The 17,108-nt window shown below is 42.3% G+C and overlaps 1 protein-coding gene across 2 annotated transcripts in view; it reads left to right on the plus strand.

The window, feature by feature from the left end:
* The first annotated feature begins 314 nt into the window (after nt 1-314).
* phf20b (PHD finger protein 20, b) overlaps nt 315-17,108 on the plus strand; it is a 30,808-nt gene continuing 14,014 nt past the window's right edge. The window contains exons 1-13 of one of the 2 annotated variants that reach the window (XM_063015602.1): nt 315-443; nt 2,542-2,646; nt 5,106-5,277; nt 5,377-5,461; nt 7,804-7,880; nt 7,976-8,423; nt 11,950-12,042; nt 12,145-12,282; nt 12,357-12,416; nt 13,744-14,004; nt 15,143-15,310; nt 15,430-15,516; nt 16,769-16,947. In XM_063015602.1, the coding sequence (XP_062871672.1) occupies nt 2,564-2,646; nt 5,106-5,277; nt 5,377-5,461; nt 7,804-7,880; nt 7,976-8,423; nt 11,950-12,042; nt 12,145-12,282; nt 12,357-12,416; nt 13,744-14,004; nt 15,143-15,310; nt 15,430-15,516; nt 16,769-16,947 (1,851 nt within the window). In that variant the 5' untranslated portion in view covers nt 315-443; nt 2,542-2,563. Of the gene's footprint in view, nt 444-900; nt 948-2,541; nt 2,647-5,105; nt 5,278-5,376; nt 5,462-7,803; nt 7,881-7,975; nt 8,424-11,949; nt 12,043-12,144; nt 12,283-12,356; nt 12,417-13,743; nt 14,005-15,142; nt 15,311-15,429; nt 15,517-16,768; nt 16,948-17,108 lie in introns of those variants that run through there. The other variant, XM_063015601.1, reaches the window with a different exon arrangement.

A 17,108-nucleotide genomic window follows, 5' to 3' on the forward strand; every position in this document is an offset into this window, starting at 1 on the left:
TACACTACTTGCACTATGTAGTATACAGTACATTAATGTGTTTGTGACGCGAACAGTTAGCAGCTCCTAAAAGTTCTGTTATCACCCATATCCTTTGGTGTGTGTGAGAGGTTTTTTAGCTTTTTTTTTTGGGGGGGGGGGGCGAGGTCCGGGGATACCTCCCTGAAATGAGTTTTTGCAACTTGGGATGTCTGCGTATTGCTGTTTCATATCTTCCTGCTGAGCAATTGTTTTGTTGACATGAGCGAACGAAGGGGGAACCGTAGAGCGGCGTGGCGCATGCGCAGACGGTCGCCGCCCCGTAAGCACCGGCCTTGCTGTCTGTAGAGAAAACAAACTGCGCGGCGGATTGAAGTCGCAGCACGCGGAGCACTGACTCAGCCTGTTCCACTAACAGTCCACCGCACACTCGGGGAATACCAGTGTTATTTCTTCAGACAAAGGTAAAGCGCTTTGTTTTTATCTGTGGAGAACATGCGTGAGCGTGTGGAACGCTGTTTGTGCCTAGAACTGAGAATGTCTGTTGATGATGCTGTTGATAAAACTTGTCAGCACATGTGTGCATGATGCAAACGGTCATATATTAGCAATTAAGGAATTAAATCCGACTTGTTTAGCGTGTGGACTAGCACCGGGTTGAATTTCAACCAGGTATGGGCTGAGTTATGTGTTGAGTTCTGTGCGAGCGGGTGACTGAATGTGAAAGTTGGTGTTTTGTTTTGGCGAATGGGATTTACCAGCATTGCCATGCAGCGCGGAGTAGGCCGAAAGGAGGCCGCGTTGAGCTCTAGAGATGAGTGACAAGCGGTGGAGCCAATCAGATTCCAGAAATCATCACGCATTGGAGATTTGAGCCAATCAGACGTGCGCGTCTCTAGCTGAGTGAACAATGTAACACGTCTAAACAGGCGAAGTTGTTGTAAAATGCTTTATTCTGTGGGTAAAATGTGTGTATTTGATTTAAATACATTTATTTCTATAAAACCTGACGTTTGTACGACGAATATACAAACTTAGCTTTCTAGACATTTATGTTGTGTAGCAGCTTGCGACGCGTTTACCGACAACGTTGCGCCCACGTTTTTGACTCGCGTGCGCAGTGTTTGTCATTTAAAGCGCGAGATCATAATTCTGGTTTTGTATATGAAGCGAATTTAATGCTAATTCTAATGCATGATTATTAAATGTAATATATATCTATATATACACAATATACTTTGCGATAACTCGAAATAAAGAATTGCGTATAATTCATGCCATGCAGTTAAACAGCTAGGAGGAAACGTATTGCGCGCCATGTGCGTCACTTTGCTATCTCACAGTCTGCCGCTTTATAAGGAACATTTTTCCAAAAAGGCTCATTGCGGGTTAAATAATAATAATAATGTGCGCATAATTTTAGCGCTAACTGGGATTGTTTTTGTGTTACATACGGCGCCGACACGTCTCGATTTTGACACCGGTGCGGGCGGGTGGCAGGAGTCACGTGATCGCGGTGAGCGCCTCTGATTGAGCAGGCGCTAAAGGAGCCAGTTATGAAAGCAGCGTGACATAAGAGGCATTTAAATAAACCTGTTAAGCATAATGAAGTTTTATAAACGCGTAATGCATCGTTTATAAGCAAAACACCATTTACTTCTTTTAGTTAGCACTATGGATGTAACGATACACTTCCCACGATGTGATGCGATTCACAATACTGGGTTTAAGATATGATTTTTCACCGTTTTTTTTTTTTAAACAAGATTAAATTAAAGACAAATTATGACAAAGTTCCCTTTTATTATTTCTATACTGTATTTGTGCTTATCTTTTATTTATCTAAATAATAAATGCTCTTTTATTTTTGAGGTAGGTACAAACTGTGCAAAAACAATGCTGCACATTTCCCTTGTTGTGTAAAAAAAAAACTGAAATGAAATAAATCCCACATTAAATAAATAAATGAATAATACAAATATAGAAAGTATCCTCACATAAATAAATTTCTATAGTGTCTCTATAGGGATCCTCGTTGCTGCTGCTATCACAGTCTCTGCTTGACTGTTAAGGCGCCTGCATGGGAAGTGGCTGATCATGGATGGCATTGCATGGCTTACCACACATGACACTTTGCTCTGTAAAACCTTGCCCGTGATAGGTGGGGGGGAAAAAGGGATCGACGGCTGCGAGAACCATTTCCCTCCGTCCTTCGGGGGTGGGGGTGGTGGCAGCGGCTTTTCAGCTCTTTCACCTAATCGATCAACGGTCTGCACTGTTTCTCACTCCACCTGTATGGCCCACTCCGGTACGCTTGTCCCCTGGCCGAGAAGGGTAACCAAAGTTAGCATGGGTACTTGGGTGCAGTACAAGAGTACTTAGCCAGTGAAACAGTTAATGCAACCTTGCAGACCTTTCTGATTGGCTAAGAAATGTGAATTTAACTAAGTAACCTAGAGTTTGATTAGCTTCTTTTACCTGCATATATTTTGAGAAGGGTCTGTTTGGGTTTGTCTGCACGTTCCTAATTGATAACTAATCGATAACTTTGTTGTGTTACAGAAGTTGCCCAGAGGCACACGACATGACAAAGACACCTCCTGACCGACTAGGCATCACGTTTGAGATCGGTGCACCATTGGAGGCTCGGGACAGCCTGAGGAACTGGTAAGTGTGTGTGTGTTTTTTTTTTTTTTTTTTTTTTTTTTTTTTTTTTTTTTTTTTTTTTTTTTTTTTTTAATGGATTTCTTTCTCCTTATGAGTCAGAAGCCTCGACCTACCTCCTTTGTCAACTCCATTAGAGGGACTAAGAGCTTTTGCTTTGGTCAGCAACACAGCATTTTTAATTTTCTCGTTGTGTTTACTAGAGATGGACCGATCGGGGTTTTTGGCACCGATTCCGATCTCCTTTCAGGGACATCGGCCGATAGCCGATTCCGATCGGGAAGGGGGGGGGGTTAATAAAAATAAATAAACTTAAAAAGAGCCGGAGATAAACCGGAGCAGCGCGTGTGTGTGTGTGCCTTTAGAAGAGACGCTTTGTTCACAGTATCGCTATAAGTGATTCATTGATTCACGAGTCGATTCATTTTTCGTGAAGCATAAGTTTCTCTTCTCGGTTATCTCTCCGTGTTTACTGTTATTAATTAAATGTCGTGGTTTTAAATAAACACCAGCTACTACAGAACATTCTGTGTGACTCTCTTACATTAAAAAGCTTCATTAAAAAGCTTAATTAAACTGCTATTACCACAGAGCTGTAACCGAGTCAGACTCGTTCCGTCTAAGGAGCTAAAAGTTCAGCAGATGATCCTGAACTAACGAATTTGGTAATGAATAAACTTTTGCCTCTGATTGGCTCTGTAACGTCTTCTGTTCTCATGTAGTACATCACAAGTAAGAACCGCTTACGATTTACCAAAGTGAACCAGGAGTTTATATAACGTGCTGATAGAATCGACTCAGATGTGACCGGGTTGAATTATCTTTTTAAAGTAAATATTACAATCAGCAAAATTACATCGTATGTATGATGCACAACGTTAATGATGTTATTTTAGGTCATGAAGAGCTTTCACTGTGGTTTCTGTACGATGGTTGATGAATGGTGATGTGATGGTTGGCGCGTCGTAGCTCAAAGTCTGGATCAATCCACTGAGCTGGTCTTTATATATCACACGATCGGATCGGCTACTCTTAGGAAATATCGGCCGATAGCATATTTTGATTAAAAATCGGCCGATACCGATTCATAGCCGATCGATCGTCCCATCTCTAGTGTTTACCTTGAAGTAGAAGTAAAAGCATGTAAAGGAGATGCATGAAGAGCAAAAAACAAGACATATCAACACATGAGAAAAATACAGTATATTTGTATATAATAAGTTTGTGACACGTGACAGTCAAACCTTACAACAGACTTGATCGTGTCCAAGGATGGTGTGGTTGGATGGGGATTTACCTCCTTGCAGCTGATTAAGGGTTCCTCCTACTGCTGAGACATTAAAAATCTGCCAGCATTGGCGTTGTGTGGCAGACAGAGGTCGCCAGAGAGCACAGAAACAATTTGCCAAAAAAAATGCCATAGTGAGATAAGGCACTGAAGGGGATAAATCGTGGCTCACAGTCAGCACTCCAGTTTATCCCAAAGCTTTATTTTACCCCAAATTCAGCGATCGTTTTTATAGACCCCACTGTGTGTAGGGGTATTGTTATGCTGTATAAAGGTAAAGCATAGAAGCACACAGTGCTCTAGAATGTCGCTGTATGCTGTAATATGCTGTCATGTTAATGATTGTCATAAAAATTCAGTCATTGAAGCTTTTTATGAACAGGGCCTGTGCTGACACTGCTTTCAGAGGCAGTTTGTACTCAGTACTGAGCAAGGGCCAGACACCAACCTTGCTCAGTACTGAGGCGAATTTTTCCCAGTCACTGTTTATAATGCTTGACTCAAGGCTTTGTTACATGTTATCTCTGATTAAACATGAGGAGAGACCAAACTTATTACCAAACTTCCTAATTGGCTAAGACTTGGGTTTGAGGTTGGTGCACCATTGGAGGCTTTGAACAGCCTGAGGAACTGGTCAGTGTGTGTGTTGTTTTTTATTTATTCCTTTTCCCTTATGAGTCAGAAGCCTTGACGTGTCTCCTTTTCTGTGTCCACTCCATTAGAGGGATTGAGTCATATTGCTTTGGTCAGGTTTTAAACCAGCAACACAGTGTTTTCAATTTTCTCTTGTTGTGTTTACCTTGAAGGAGAAATAAAAGCATTTTAAAGGGGTTGCATGAAGAGCAAAACTGTTAGTATGGAGTTTTGTGTGTTCCTGTCTTCATATTGGGTTCTTCTGTGTACTCTAGTGTTTTTCTACTTCTTTAAAGCATACAGAACATGAATTGCAAACTATAAATTGCATTTAGTTTTAAATAAATAAATAATGAATGTGAGTTCTTGATGCCTTGTAATAGAATGGGGTTTTGAATAGGGTTAATTCTTGCTTACTGACTGCAAGTGGTGCCGGACCTATCAAAACCCTGAGCAGGATGAAGCTGTTACTGATGATTAATAAATGAATGATTGAGTCCAACCAGTTAGTTTGATACAGTTTATTTATTTGTATTTTCAGGTATGCAGCCAACATTGAGAAGATCGATTATGACGAAGAGAAGATCCTGGTCCACTACAAACAGTGGAGCCATCGCTATGATGAGTGGTTTGATTGGAGCAGCCCCTACCTGCGGGCTGTAGAGCGGATCCAGCTCCGTAGGCAGGGCCTACAGGAGAGCAACATGGCCTCGGTGACTCTTTTTGTCCAGAAGAAAAGCAGATGATCAATAAATAATGTATTAAACTTAGCATTGGTGGTTGTGATTGTAAAATTGTTTGGTTTTCTTTAGGGTTTTCACGTCAACCAGAGAGTTCTTGCCAGCTGGTCGGACTGCCGCTACTATCCTGCTAAAATCATCTCCTGCAATAAAGATGGTCAGTAGTTGTGGGACAAAAATATCATGTTAAAATGCAGTTTACGGAAAAAAGTGGAAGTCAAGAAACTTATTTGTTCGTTCTTCAGTTTGTCTTCAATTGTCAAAAGATTTTCTATATTTTGCTGACCAACATTTGTGTATTTTTTACACAAATTTACAATTTAATGCCTCAAACAAAACTCAGAAAAAGTTTGAACATAAGCATGTTTACATTACCTTTCCTATTAATCCTATTTTTTCTATTTTTTAATGGTTTGAAAATTGAGTATGCTAATTGTTGAAGTTTTGCAAGTGGAATTTTTGCCCATTTGCTTGATGCCAGACTTGAGCTTGATGCGCCATACACTTTCAATAGGAGACAGATTTGGACTGCAGGCAGGCCGGTCCAGCACATGCACTCTGTGTCCACGAGGCCATGCTTTTGTTGTGTGTGCCGAATGAGACCTGACATTGTATTAGTGAAATAACTACTGACTTCTGGGAAAAGATTTTCCCCTTAATGTCAGCATATCGTCGCCGTCCGATGAAAAACACGTATCTCCAAAATCCCAACTTTTCAGGACAAGGAAAACACTTTTTCCCCTGACAGTAACGGTGCAAACAAACCACAGATGGTGCAATTTAGATACAATTCAGCACAGAAATAAAAATATATTTTATGTATTATACTCGTTATATATGTCGGACAGACAGAGATTTATACCCACAATCAACACATGTAAAAAAGTGAAAACCGCTAAAAGTGGAGATACATGTTTTTTATTGGACAGCGGCGATATGTAAATCTGTAAAATCCCAAACATGATGCAGCCCCATTCAGTGACCGATGTCTGCTTTTGGATGGTTATTTTGGCACTCGATGCACATTTATCCTAAAGACAAGCTGAAATGTGGATCACATGTTTTAATGGTCTTTTTATGGCCGTCTGAGATGATTAAACGAAATGCTCATTTTGAACACTTTTGGCACAAAGTGCTGAGCTTTGCTAGTACAGACTGAGCGTTCTGATGGATCTTTTTATTCCCAATCATGATTCCCTCACCTGTTACCAATTCACCTTATTGTTGAGGAATCAATTTTTCCCTCTCATTTTGTCCCAACAAACTTTGCCTGTATTTACAAAAAGTTGATCAGTCAGGGAGCCGAGAGAGTTCAGGGGCCCAGCGGTGGCTGCATGACAGGTGCAGGATTCAACAGCTCTTCTTTTTAGGCTACCACTGTTTTAAGGTAGCACATAAAAACAGATTAGCTAAGTAGTCTAGCTTGAATATGTCATGATTAGTAACCAGTAAAGCTTCAGAATCGGAGTCTGTTTTAGCATCTTCATCTGGAGTTTATTGAAAAGCCAAACAATGAAAAACTACCATAGTAACTAATCCAGTACACAAATGAAAGGCTAACGTTTTCCAGGGTGGCATTGTTGGTAATCGCTCAAGGGCGAATCATTGGCAGTTGGTTTTACAAGTCCTGTTATTTCCTGTTTTACTTTATACACCCATCAGCCATAACATTAAAACCACCTCCTTGTCCATTTGATCAGCTCCACCTTCCATATAGAAGCACTTTGTAGTTCTACAATGGCTGACTGTAGTCCATCTGTTTCTCTGCATGCTTTATTAGCCTGCTTACACCCTGTTCTTTAATGGTCAGGACTCTCCCAGGACCACTACAGAGCAGGTGTTATTTAGGTGGTGGATCATTCTCAGCCCTGCAGTGACACTGACATGGTGGTGGTGTGTTAGTGTGTGTTGTGATATAGAGTGGATCAGACACAGCAGCGCTGATGGAGTTTTTAAACACCTCACTGTCACTGCTGGATTGAGAATAGTCCACCAACCAAAAATATCCAGCCAACAGCACCCCGTGGGCAGCGTCCTGTGACCACTGATGAAGGTCTAGAAGATGACCAACTCAAACAGCAGCAACAGATGAGCGATCGTCTCTGACTTTACATCTACAAGGTGGACCAACTAGGTAGGAGTGTCTAATAGAGTGGACAGTGAGTGGACACGGTATTTAAAAACTCCAGCAGCGCTGCTGTGTCTTATCCACTCATACCAGCACAACACACACTAACACACCACCACCATGTCAGTGTCACTGCAGTGCTTAGAATGATCCACCACCTAAATAATATCTGCTCTGTGGGGGTCCTGACCATTGAAGAACAGGGTGAAAGCAGGCTAAAAGGTATGTAGAGAAACAGATGGACTACAGTCAGTAATTGTAGAACTGATAAAATGGACAGTGAGTGTAGAAACAAGGAGGTGGTTTTAATCATATGGCTGATCAGTGTATTACTGTTGTGATGACGGTACTCATTTGTTTCTTTGTCACAGATTCTTACACTGTGAGGTTTTTTGATGGTGTCGTCAAAACTGTAAAGGGAATGAAAATAAAGCCCAGTGGCAGGGAGGTAAGAATCAATCCAGACATCTACTATGATGATCTTTTGTTTGTAAAACCAGAAGGGATCTGACCTGAAAGCTTTCATGTCTTCCTGATCTGCAGAGCTCAACCAGCAAGCCTGGACCGCCAAACAGGAAGCGAGAAAGCAAGCCTGGGGTAAAGAATCCAAAGTCCAAAGAGAACAGCAAGAACCACCACGATGGAGAAAGTGACTCTGAAAAAGAGGACCGAAAGGTGACTGAGAAGTGCAGCAAATCTCAGGATGATGGGGTGGATGAAGACCAAGTGGCAGAGAGGGTGAATGGGCATGCTGAGCACGAGGAAAAGATGTCCAATGGAGACTCGAAGGCAGAAGCGCTGGAGAACGGAGGAGAAAAAGAGGACGTGACTGAGGTGAAGGAGCTTAAGGAGCTGACTGAAGAGAAAGAGGACAACGCTAAAGCACTTGAGAACGGAATCTGTCAGAACGAAGGGGAAAAACCAGTAAAAGAACTGGAGAAAGAGACTAATCTGGGCCAGAACAGGAGGGCGAGAGGCAAGCTGGCTGAAGGTAACATGAACATGCATCACAAAAACACAAATTCAGACTTGCATTCAATTTCACCCTAACAAATGTCACAATAAAGTACATAAATCCCTTCTCTACCCATGCTTATTCCTGTCCAAAGTCTAAAGTACCAACAATGGGAACACACGTATCGAAACTGGTCCTTATGTTTTGGTCATTAGTGTAAAATGCTCAAATATGGATGTTTATTTTACTCACTTTACAGCAAATATCATGTGGACACTGAACCATGGGTCTGTCTCAAGATCTAGTTTGTTTATTAGGATTTTAACGTCATGTTTTTACACTTTGGTTACATTCATGACAGGAACGGTAGTTACAGTGCCTTGCAAAAGTATTCAGCCCCCTTGAACTTTTCAACCTTTTGCCACATTTCAGGCTTTAAACATAAAGATATGAAATTGTAATTTTTTGTGAAGAATCAACAACAAGTGGGACACAATCATGAAGTGGAACGAAATTTATTGGATATTTTAAACTTTTTTTAGAAATAAAAAACTGAAAAGTGGGGCGTGCAATATTATTCAGCCCCCTTGCGTTAATACTTTGTAGCGCCACCTTTTGCTGCGATTACAGCTGCAAGTCGCTTGGGGTATGTCTCTATTAGTTTTGCACATCGAGATACTGAAATTTTTGCCCATTCTTCCTTGCAAAACAGCTCGAGCTCAGTGAGGTTGGATGGAGAGCGTTTGTGAACAGCAGTTTTCAGCTCTTTCCACAGATTCTCGATGGGATTCAGGTCTGGACTTTGACTTGGCCATTTTAACACCTGGATACGTTTATTTGTGAACCATTCCATTGTAGATTTTGCTTTATGTTTTGGTTCATTGTCTTGTTGGAAGATAAATCTCCGTCCCAGTCTCAGGTCTTTTGCAGACTGCAACAGGTTTTCTTCCAGAATGGTCCTGTATTTGGCTCCATCCATCTTCCCATCAATTTTAACCATCTTCCCTGTCCCTGCTGAAGAAAAGCAGGCCCAAACCATGATGCTGCCACCACCATGTTTGACAGTGGGGATGGTGTGTTCAGGGTGATGAGCTGTGTTGCTTTTATGCCAAACATAACGTTTTGCGTTGTGGCCAAAAAGTTCGATTTTGGTTTCATCTGACCAGAGCACCTTCTTCCACATGTTTGGTGTGTCTCCCAGGTGACTTTTTATGGATATCTTTGAGAAATGGCTTTCTTCTTGCCACTCTTCCATAAAGGCCAGATTTGTGCAGTGTACGACTGATTGTGTCCTATGGACAGATTCTCCCACCTCAGCTGTAGATCTCTGCAGTTCATTCAGAGTGATCATGGGCCTCTTGGCTGCATCTCTGATCAGTCTTCTCCTTGTTTGAGCTGAAAGTTTAGAGGGACGGCCGGGTCTTGGTAGATTTGCAGTGGTCTGATACTCCCTTCATTTCAATATGATCGCTTGCACAGTGCTCCTTGAGATGTTTAAAGCTTGGGAAATCTTTTTGTATCCAAATCCGGCTTTAAACTTCTCCACAACAGTATCTCGGACCTGCCTGGTGTGTTTCTTGGTCTTCATGATGCTCTCTGCGCTTTAAACAGAACTCTGAGACTATCACAGAGCAGGTGCATTTATATGGAGACTTGATTACACACAGGTGGATTCTATTTATCACCATCAGTCATTTAGGTCAACATTGGATCATTCAGAGATCCTCACTGAACTTCTGGAGTGAGTTTGCTGCACTGAAAGTAAAGGGGCTGAATAATATTGCACGCCCCACTTTTCAGGTTTTTATTTCTAAAAAAAGTTTAAAATATCCAATAAATTTCGTTCCACTTCACAATTGTGTCGCACTTGTTATTGATTCTTCACAAAAAATTACAATTTCATATCTTTATGTTTAAAGCCTGAAATGTGGCAAAAGGTTGAAAAGTTCAAGGGGGCTGAATTCTTTTGCAAGGCACTGTACATATACACAAGGTTAATCAGTTCACAAGGTTATATCGAACATAGTCATGGACAATTTAGTATCTTCAATTCACCTCACTTGCATGTCTTTGGACTGTGGGAGGAAACTGGAGCACCCGGAGGAAACCCACGCGGACACGGGGAGAACATGCAAACTCCACACAGAAAGGACCCGGACCGCCCCACCTGGGGATCGAACCCAGGACCTTCTTGCTGTGAGGCGACAGTGCTACCCACTTAGCCACCGTGCCGCCCAAAATCTAGTAAGCTGCCTTGCTTCGGGTGTTATCGTCTTATTGTCACCCCTAGGTGGGAGCAGCGTCTCGTTGCAGCGAAAAAAAGCTCATTTTACACCGTTTGTGACCAATATTATTGAATCCTCCCTTCCCCGCCGGTCTGTGAAATTATATCTTATATGAAACCGGTCCGTGGTGCAAAATATATTGGGAAATGCTGCTCTAGTCAGACAGAGGTTATGGTATCGGCTGTACCCGCCCACTGCTTCTACTTACTAAGCCAACAGAGTTACCCTCAGGCTGCTCAAACCAATGGGCTAAGGCGACACAACTCCATGTACTGAAAACTGTTACATTGTCACTGACAAACCCAAAATTGCAAATAAATTACTCCTGTACACCTTTATAAAAAATTTTTAAATGATTAAGAATTACATTTAACATAAACTCTACTCTGCTCCATTTCTTTCAGCCATACTAGAATTTTTTATGAGAATAGGCTGAGAAAGCACACAGAGCTTCCTCGTTATTTAGTCAGAATATCCGTCAGAATAGGGCATCTCAGTAGGCAGCATTTTGAGTCATCTAGGAATTGAGACATCCTCCTTCTCGGTAGCATGCATAGAACGACGTAAAATGCTGTCTTAAGTACGGACCTCACTAGGTTTTGAGACAGACCCCATGAGCCTGTTGGACAACCCATTCCAAAACCTAATTGTCCTCTATTTTTTATTGCTCCAACAACCTCCACTCTATTTAAAAGACCTTCCCCAAGATTCTGTAATGCGTCTGTGGTCAGTTTTGCCCAGTCAGTCAAAAGCGCATTGATAAGGTCAGGCACTGATGGCTACGGAGGCCTGGCTCACAGTCAACATTTCTGTTCATCCCAACAGGTCTAGGTCAGGTCTTGTGAGGGCTAAACTTGTCAATCTTTTATAGACCCTGCAGTCATGCTACAACAGGAAAGAACTGCCCCAAACTGTTAGAAGCATAACGCTTGTTTGATTGACATTACCAATGTTTATGGCTTATACACTGATTCCCTCTCATAGTTCCTTTACTGCTTGTACCATGTCCAGGGAGAGCCACAGACTCAGCCAGTCGCTTCTTTTTACCAATTAGTGACAGGTTTCCACATAGAGTATAGCGTGACTTTCCTTCTGTAATGCATCTCTGTGAGACCCCTCTAATCGTATCATAGTCCTGACTAGTCCATAAGATTGCATATTGCAGTGGCAGTAAAAAGAAACCCCACCCAGCATTCTCATTCTCCCTCATACAAAGCTTTGTTACTTGTGCTTCATGCTGATTAAAGCGTTTGCTTGTGTGTCTCTTGTATAAAAAGATGCAGAAAGGCCCAGTGTGCCAGAGCTAAGAAAAAGACGTGGGTCCCTAAGCCAAACACCGTCATCCAAAAGAAGGAGAGCCAACACCACAGGTCCATACTTCTACTCTCTTTCTCTCTGTCCTGTTCTAACTAGAGTTTATAGACCAACCGTAATTAACGTGACTTATTTTCCTGTGTTTCTCCACAATAAAGACAAAAACATTCGAGCCCAGATCAGACCTGCTCCACCCAATTCTCTCCCAGACAACTTAATTAATAAGGATGGTCTCAGTCAACCAAGTCATCCAGAGACTCGGCCTAATGGACAGACAGCATCTTCACCTGATCTTGGTATGTTTGTTTCTATGGAAGTATTTATTTCACATATGAAATGGAGTGAACATGTTATTTTTTATTTTTTCTAGCTACACTGCTCCAACGGCAAGCCCACCTACCAACCACCAATAAGTACAGCAGAGAACCATGTGAGTGCACTCATACTGACTAATACTGTATGGAAGAAATACTGTACGGAGGAAATAGTGCAAACTTTTGAGAAAATGAGTCAATTCGCCGCTCAGGTGGCGCAGCGGTAAAGTACGCTAGCTCACCAGAGTTGGGATTCTAGATGCATCGTATCGAAACTCAGCTCTACCTTTCCGACTGGGTTGGGCGGCAGTATGAACAACGTTTGGCTGTTGTTCAGGGGCTTAGGGGTAGAGTCGGAGCATAGGTCCTCATAACCGGTACGACTGCGGCCCCTGCTGGTTGACTGACGGCGCCTGCACAGGGCTGAGGAATAACATTGAGGGGGGTGTGACCCTCCGTGCGCAGTGTCTCTCTGTGTATGAACTCGGCTCGTGCAGGTAAAAAATGCAGGCTGTACTGACTGCGTGCCGGAGGGGGGGGGCGCGGCACATGTCAGTTAAGTGGCGTCCTCAGTCAGCGGCAAAAGGGTCGAATCAGGGTAATTGGACACGATTAGAATAAGGATAAAAAGTTTTTGGGGGGGGGGGGGGGGATAGATAATTAAAAAAAAGAAAATGAGTCAATTCTGTCTTATAGAAACATATACGTAGATGTCTAAAATATTGGTACCTTTGCATTATATTAAAAGAAACCACTGTTTGCTGCCAAAAATGGATGTTCAAATGGCGTCTTTTATTATTTCAACATGCATCTTCACTTTGCACCTAAGCAATTCCAAAAGTAGTGTAAAGTAGTTGAATTCCTACCTAGTCTACAAAGGCAGCCTAAAATAGCTTGGAAAAAATGTATTAGTGCCCTTTGAAAGTTATAAGAATTTAATAATATTGATGATTTATCAACATTATTATTACTATAGCAGCCAGTTTAAAAAGAAGAAAAAATTACTCCGGCTTTTGTATACCTAGTTCAAATCTTAGCTTTGCTATTGGCCGGTCGGGCACTCAACAGAGACATGATTGGCTAATTCTAAAGGAGGGTGGGCCGACCGAATGGAGACCTCATTGCTGCTGCTACTGCAACCTTTGTTGGCTGGTCGGCATCTGCACAGAGAATAGGAATAATGATAATGATAGGAGTGCGTGACTCTCCGTAAAAGAGATGGTTGGCTACTGCACATGGGTTGAAGGGGGTGTGTCTTATGTATGGCCTTCCTCTGTCAAGGTAGGAGTCGGCAGCAGCAGGGGAGATACAACTGGATAATTCAGTATAACAAGATTGGGAGAAAAAAAATGCATAAATAGATTAAAAATGCATTTATGTAAATGTAATATTAGTACAAGCCTTAACACCAAATTTTACTCCTTTTTTATATCCTTGTTACAGTGTACAGGGTGATCAAAAACCAGCCACCACCCATCCTCTCAATCGAGCTGGACCATAACCCCTTTAAATGCCAGGTGTCCGGCTGCACCAAGTCCTTTCGGAAGGCGTCTCTGCTGCACTATCACATGAAGTATTACCACTCGAAGTGTGAGCTGGGCCCAGCACACAACGCTCACACGTACACCGCAGAGCGGCAGGTCCAGGACACCCACACGCACTCCAACAGTCCACGAGGACGCCGCACCATCTCTCTATCACTAGGTAAGGAATGCAGTTGATATAAACTTTCTGCTTTATTTGATGTGCTCTTGATGATTGAAAAGTCTCTCAAGCTTGAATCATATTGAGAAGCTACGAAGCCACAACAAGCAATTCTAAGTTGAGCAAACTGTGATCTGAAATCACAACCTGTCCATATTTCACAGTTTGCACAGTCGCCGTGCTGGATTTTTTTCTCACAATGATTGAATAAACACTTCAAGGTTTTGTAAAACAGTAGGAATCAGTTTCTCTCCGCTATGTCTGTGCATCACTTTTGTCTACATCACAAACAACTTTGTGTCATTCGTAGCTATTTGAAAAAGGTCAGGGGCAAAGCGGTCATAGTTTAATCTGATTGAACTTTTAGCGCAGCGACAAGCAGTAAAAACCGAGCGTCCAAGCAGTAAATGTGCAACGCTCAAAATGCTTTACGTTTATAAGAACGACACAGTCAGTGCAAAAACAGTTTTACAGCATATTATGTGAATGCAGCCTAAGTTATTACTAGCAATACACTTAATAGCCAATAAAGTATGTGGACACCCTTATTTATTAAGTTTAGTTTTTTGTAGCCACACTAATTGTTATGGGTGTATAAAATAAAATAGTATTTTAGTGGCAAAAACCTAACGGAAGGGTGTGGTGGGGTGGGTAGCACTGGGTTCAGTTTCCAGGTGGACTGATCCGTGTCATGTCTGTGTGGAGTTTGCATGTTCTCCCTGTGTCTGTGTAAGTTTCCTTCGGGAGCTCCGGTTTCCCCCCACAGTCCAAAGACATGCAGTCAGGTTAATTCGAGCTACTAAATTTGCCCTGCGATGGACTGGCGCCCTCTCCAGGGTGATTCTGCGTGCCTTGCACTCATTGAGAGCTGGAATAGGCTCCAGGACCCCCCACAACTCTGATTAGGATAAGCGGCTTAGAAAAAGAGTGAGTGAGAGTTTAGGAAAGGGCTTTAGATGTTCCAGGATTACAAAGTAAGGTCCATAAAAGCGGTCAGAATTTTGTGTGATGGAACATCAGAGGCCTGCACAAACCCCTGACTTCAAGCCTATTAAACACCTTTGGGATGAACTCAAAAAACATTTTTTTAACATTAATAAACACTTAGATTATAAATTGTTTGCCCTTTTTTCCTCAGACTCTTCATCCCTGCTAAGTGACAGCAAGTCAAGTCACACTCCGTCTCCCCCTGCCACCAATGGCAGCCATCGTCAGCGCAGCTCCTCCCAATGCGAAAGGAGCAAAGAGAACCTGCACGCCAACCGCGCGCTCCATGACGACAGAGACTGGGTCGCTATGGAAACAGGTACATTCCCCCCCCCCCTCCCCCGTCACGTCTAGTGCCGGACATGAGCCGCTCCCACGCTGTAAGGAGGCTGTTAGCGCTAAGATGTTTGTCTTTTTTTGTTTGTTCGTTTCCGACAGAACGAAAGAAGCGGAGAGAAAGGAGGCAGAGAGACTTCTGTATTAAGCCTAAAAAGAACAAAAAGAAGAAGAAGAAGTCCAAGTCAGGTGAGATGAATGGACATGTGGCTGTTGATTTTTTTTTTTTGGCTGCTGTGTGCCGGCTTGTTGAACACACACACACACACACATTTTGTTACTGCTGTATGTTTACTTGCACAAAATGAGCTGATAATTGCTATATGCAAAACAGATTTTAGCAGTGATTTAACAGAAGACTTGAATAAATTAATACTATAATGATCTGATAATGGCATTATTAGATTTTTTGCTTTTCGTGAATCAAAGAATTGATCACAGCATCAAGGTGATACCACAGTCAGACTTATTTAACCTGTAATAAGGCACAGATTTCTGCATTGTTGCCACATATTACATGCAATACCAATATCTCACCACTAGGTGTCTTCATGAGAGCACATGATTGTAAAGTCAAACTTCAGCCTGCACTGGCTTTATGATAACAATCACTTTATAATAGGAAAGGGTTTGGCCACAGAATGAGCATATAGGCATACAGATTTATTACATGTATCACGTCTCATTTGTATGAACAAAGCTGTTTTTAGTTTCATTTAAGTGTCTAAATTGAGGCACTGTTGGACAGCTTGGATTGGATTGTTTTAGTGCTGCAATCAAAGTAAATTAATGATTGCAAGCATTACACAATGACTATATAATGGTTGTTAAACCATAGTCTGTTTCTAATATGCACTAATCACATGTCTTTATCTATATCATAGATATGTTCATATCTATGTTCATGAAAAATAGGGCGGCATGGTGGCTAAGTGGGTAGCACAATCACCTCACTGCAGAAGGTCCTGGGTTTGATCCCCAGATGGGGCGGTTCGCATCCTTTCCGTGCGGAGTTTGCATGTTGTCCCTGTTTTCCTGCGGGTGCTCCGGTTTCCTCACACAGTCCAAAGACATGCAAGTGATGTGAATTGGAATCCATGACTGTGTGACTGATGAATCTTGTGTAACCTGTAACTACATGTCCTGAATATAACCAAGTGTGTAAATCATGACGTTAAAAATCCTAATAAAAAAAAAAAAACATCATTGTTCATTCAGATATATTGCTTTCCTGGAAGAGACCACTCTCATCCTGATATAAATGCCTCTCTGTATTGAGCTGGTGATTCTTTCCAATAAAGGAAAAGGTAAATTATTGGAAGCAACTGTACTTCGTTCCTTAAATTTGTCACCCATCTGTATACGTTGAACGCTCTGCCAAATGGTTCACATCACCCTGAACATTTTCTTCATCTCTCTGGTCATCTCTTATGTGTTGCAGGTGAGGACAGCTGCAGCGACTGGTCCACAGACAGCCCACTGTGGACCGATGAGGAGTCAGAGGCAGGGCTCGACCTAAACACAACCCTCTCAGAGCAGGCCGGAGAGACGGTCACTCATGAGTCGGAAATAGTGCGGTGTGTGTGCGAGGTGCAGGAGGAGAACGACTTCATGATCCAGGTGGGTTTTGCCCAACACAAAGCGTTCGTTTACATTAGCAGACTCGTCATACTTAACAAGTCTTTCACTGCACTCGGTTGTAGCAGCGGTAAAACATGCTAGCACACCAGAGCTGACATCTCCAGCTCACAAGATCGAATCTTGGCTCTGCTACTGGCACG

This window comes from Trichomycterus rosablanca, chromosome 19 (genome assembly GCF_030014385.1).
Source record: "Trichomycterus rosablanca isolate fTriRos1 chromosome 19, fTriRos1.hap1, whole genome shotgun sequence".
In the NCBI taxonomy this organism is placed as follows: Eukaryota; Metazoa; Chordata; class Actinopteri; order Siluriformes; family Trichomycteridae; genus Trichomycterus; species Trichomycterus rosablanca.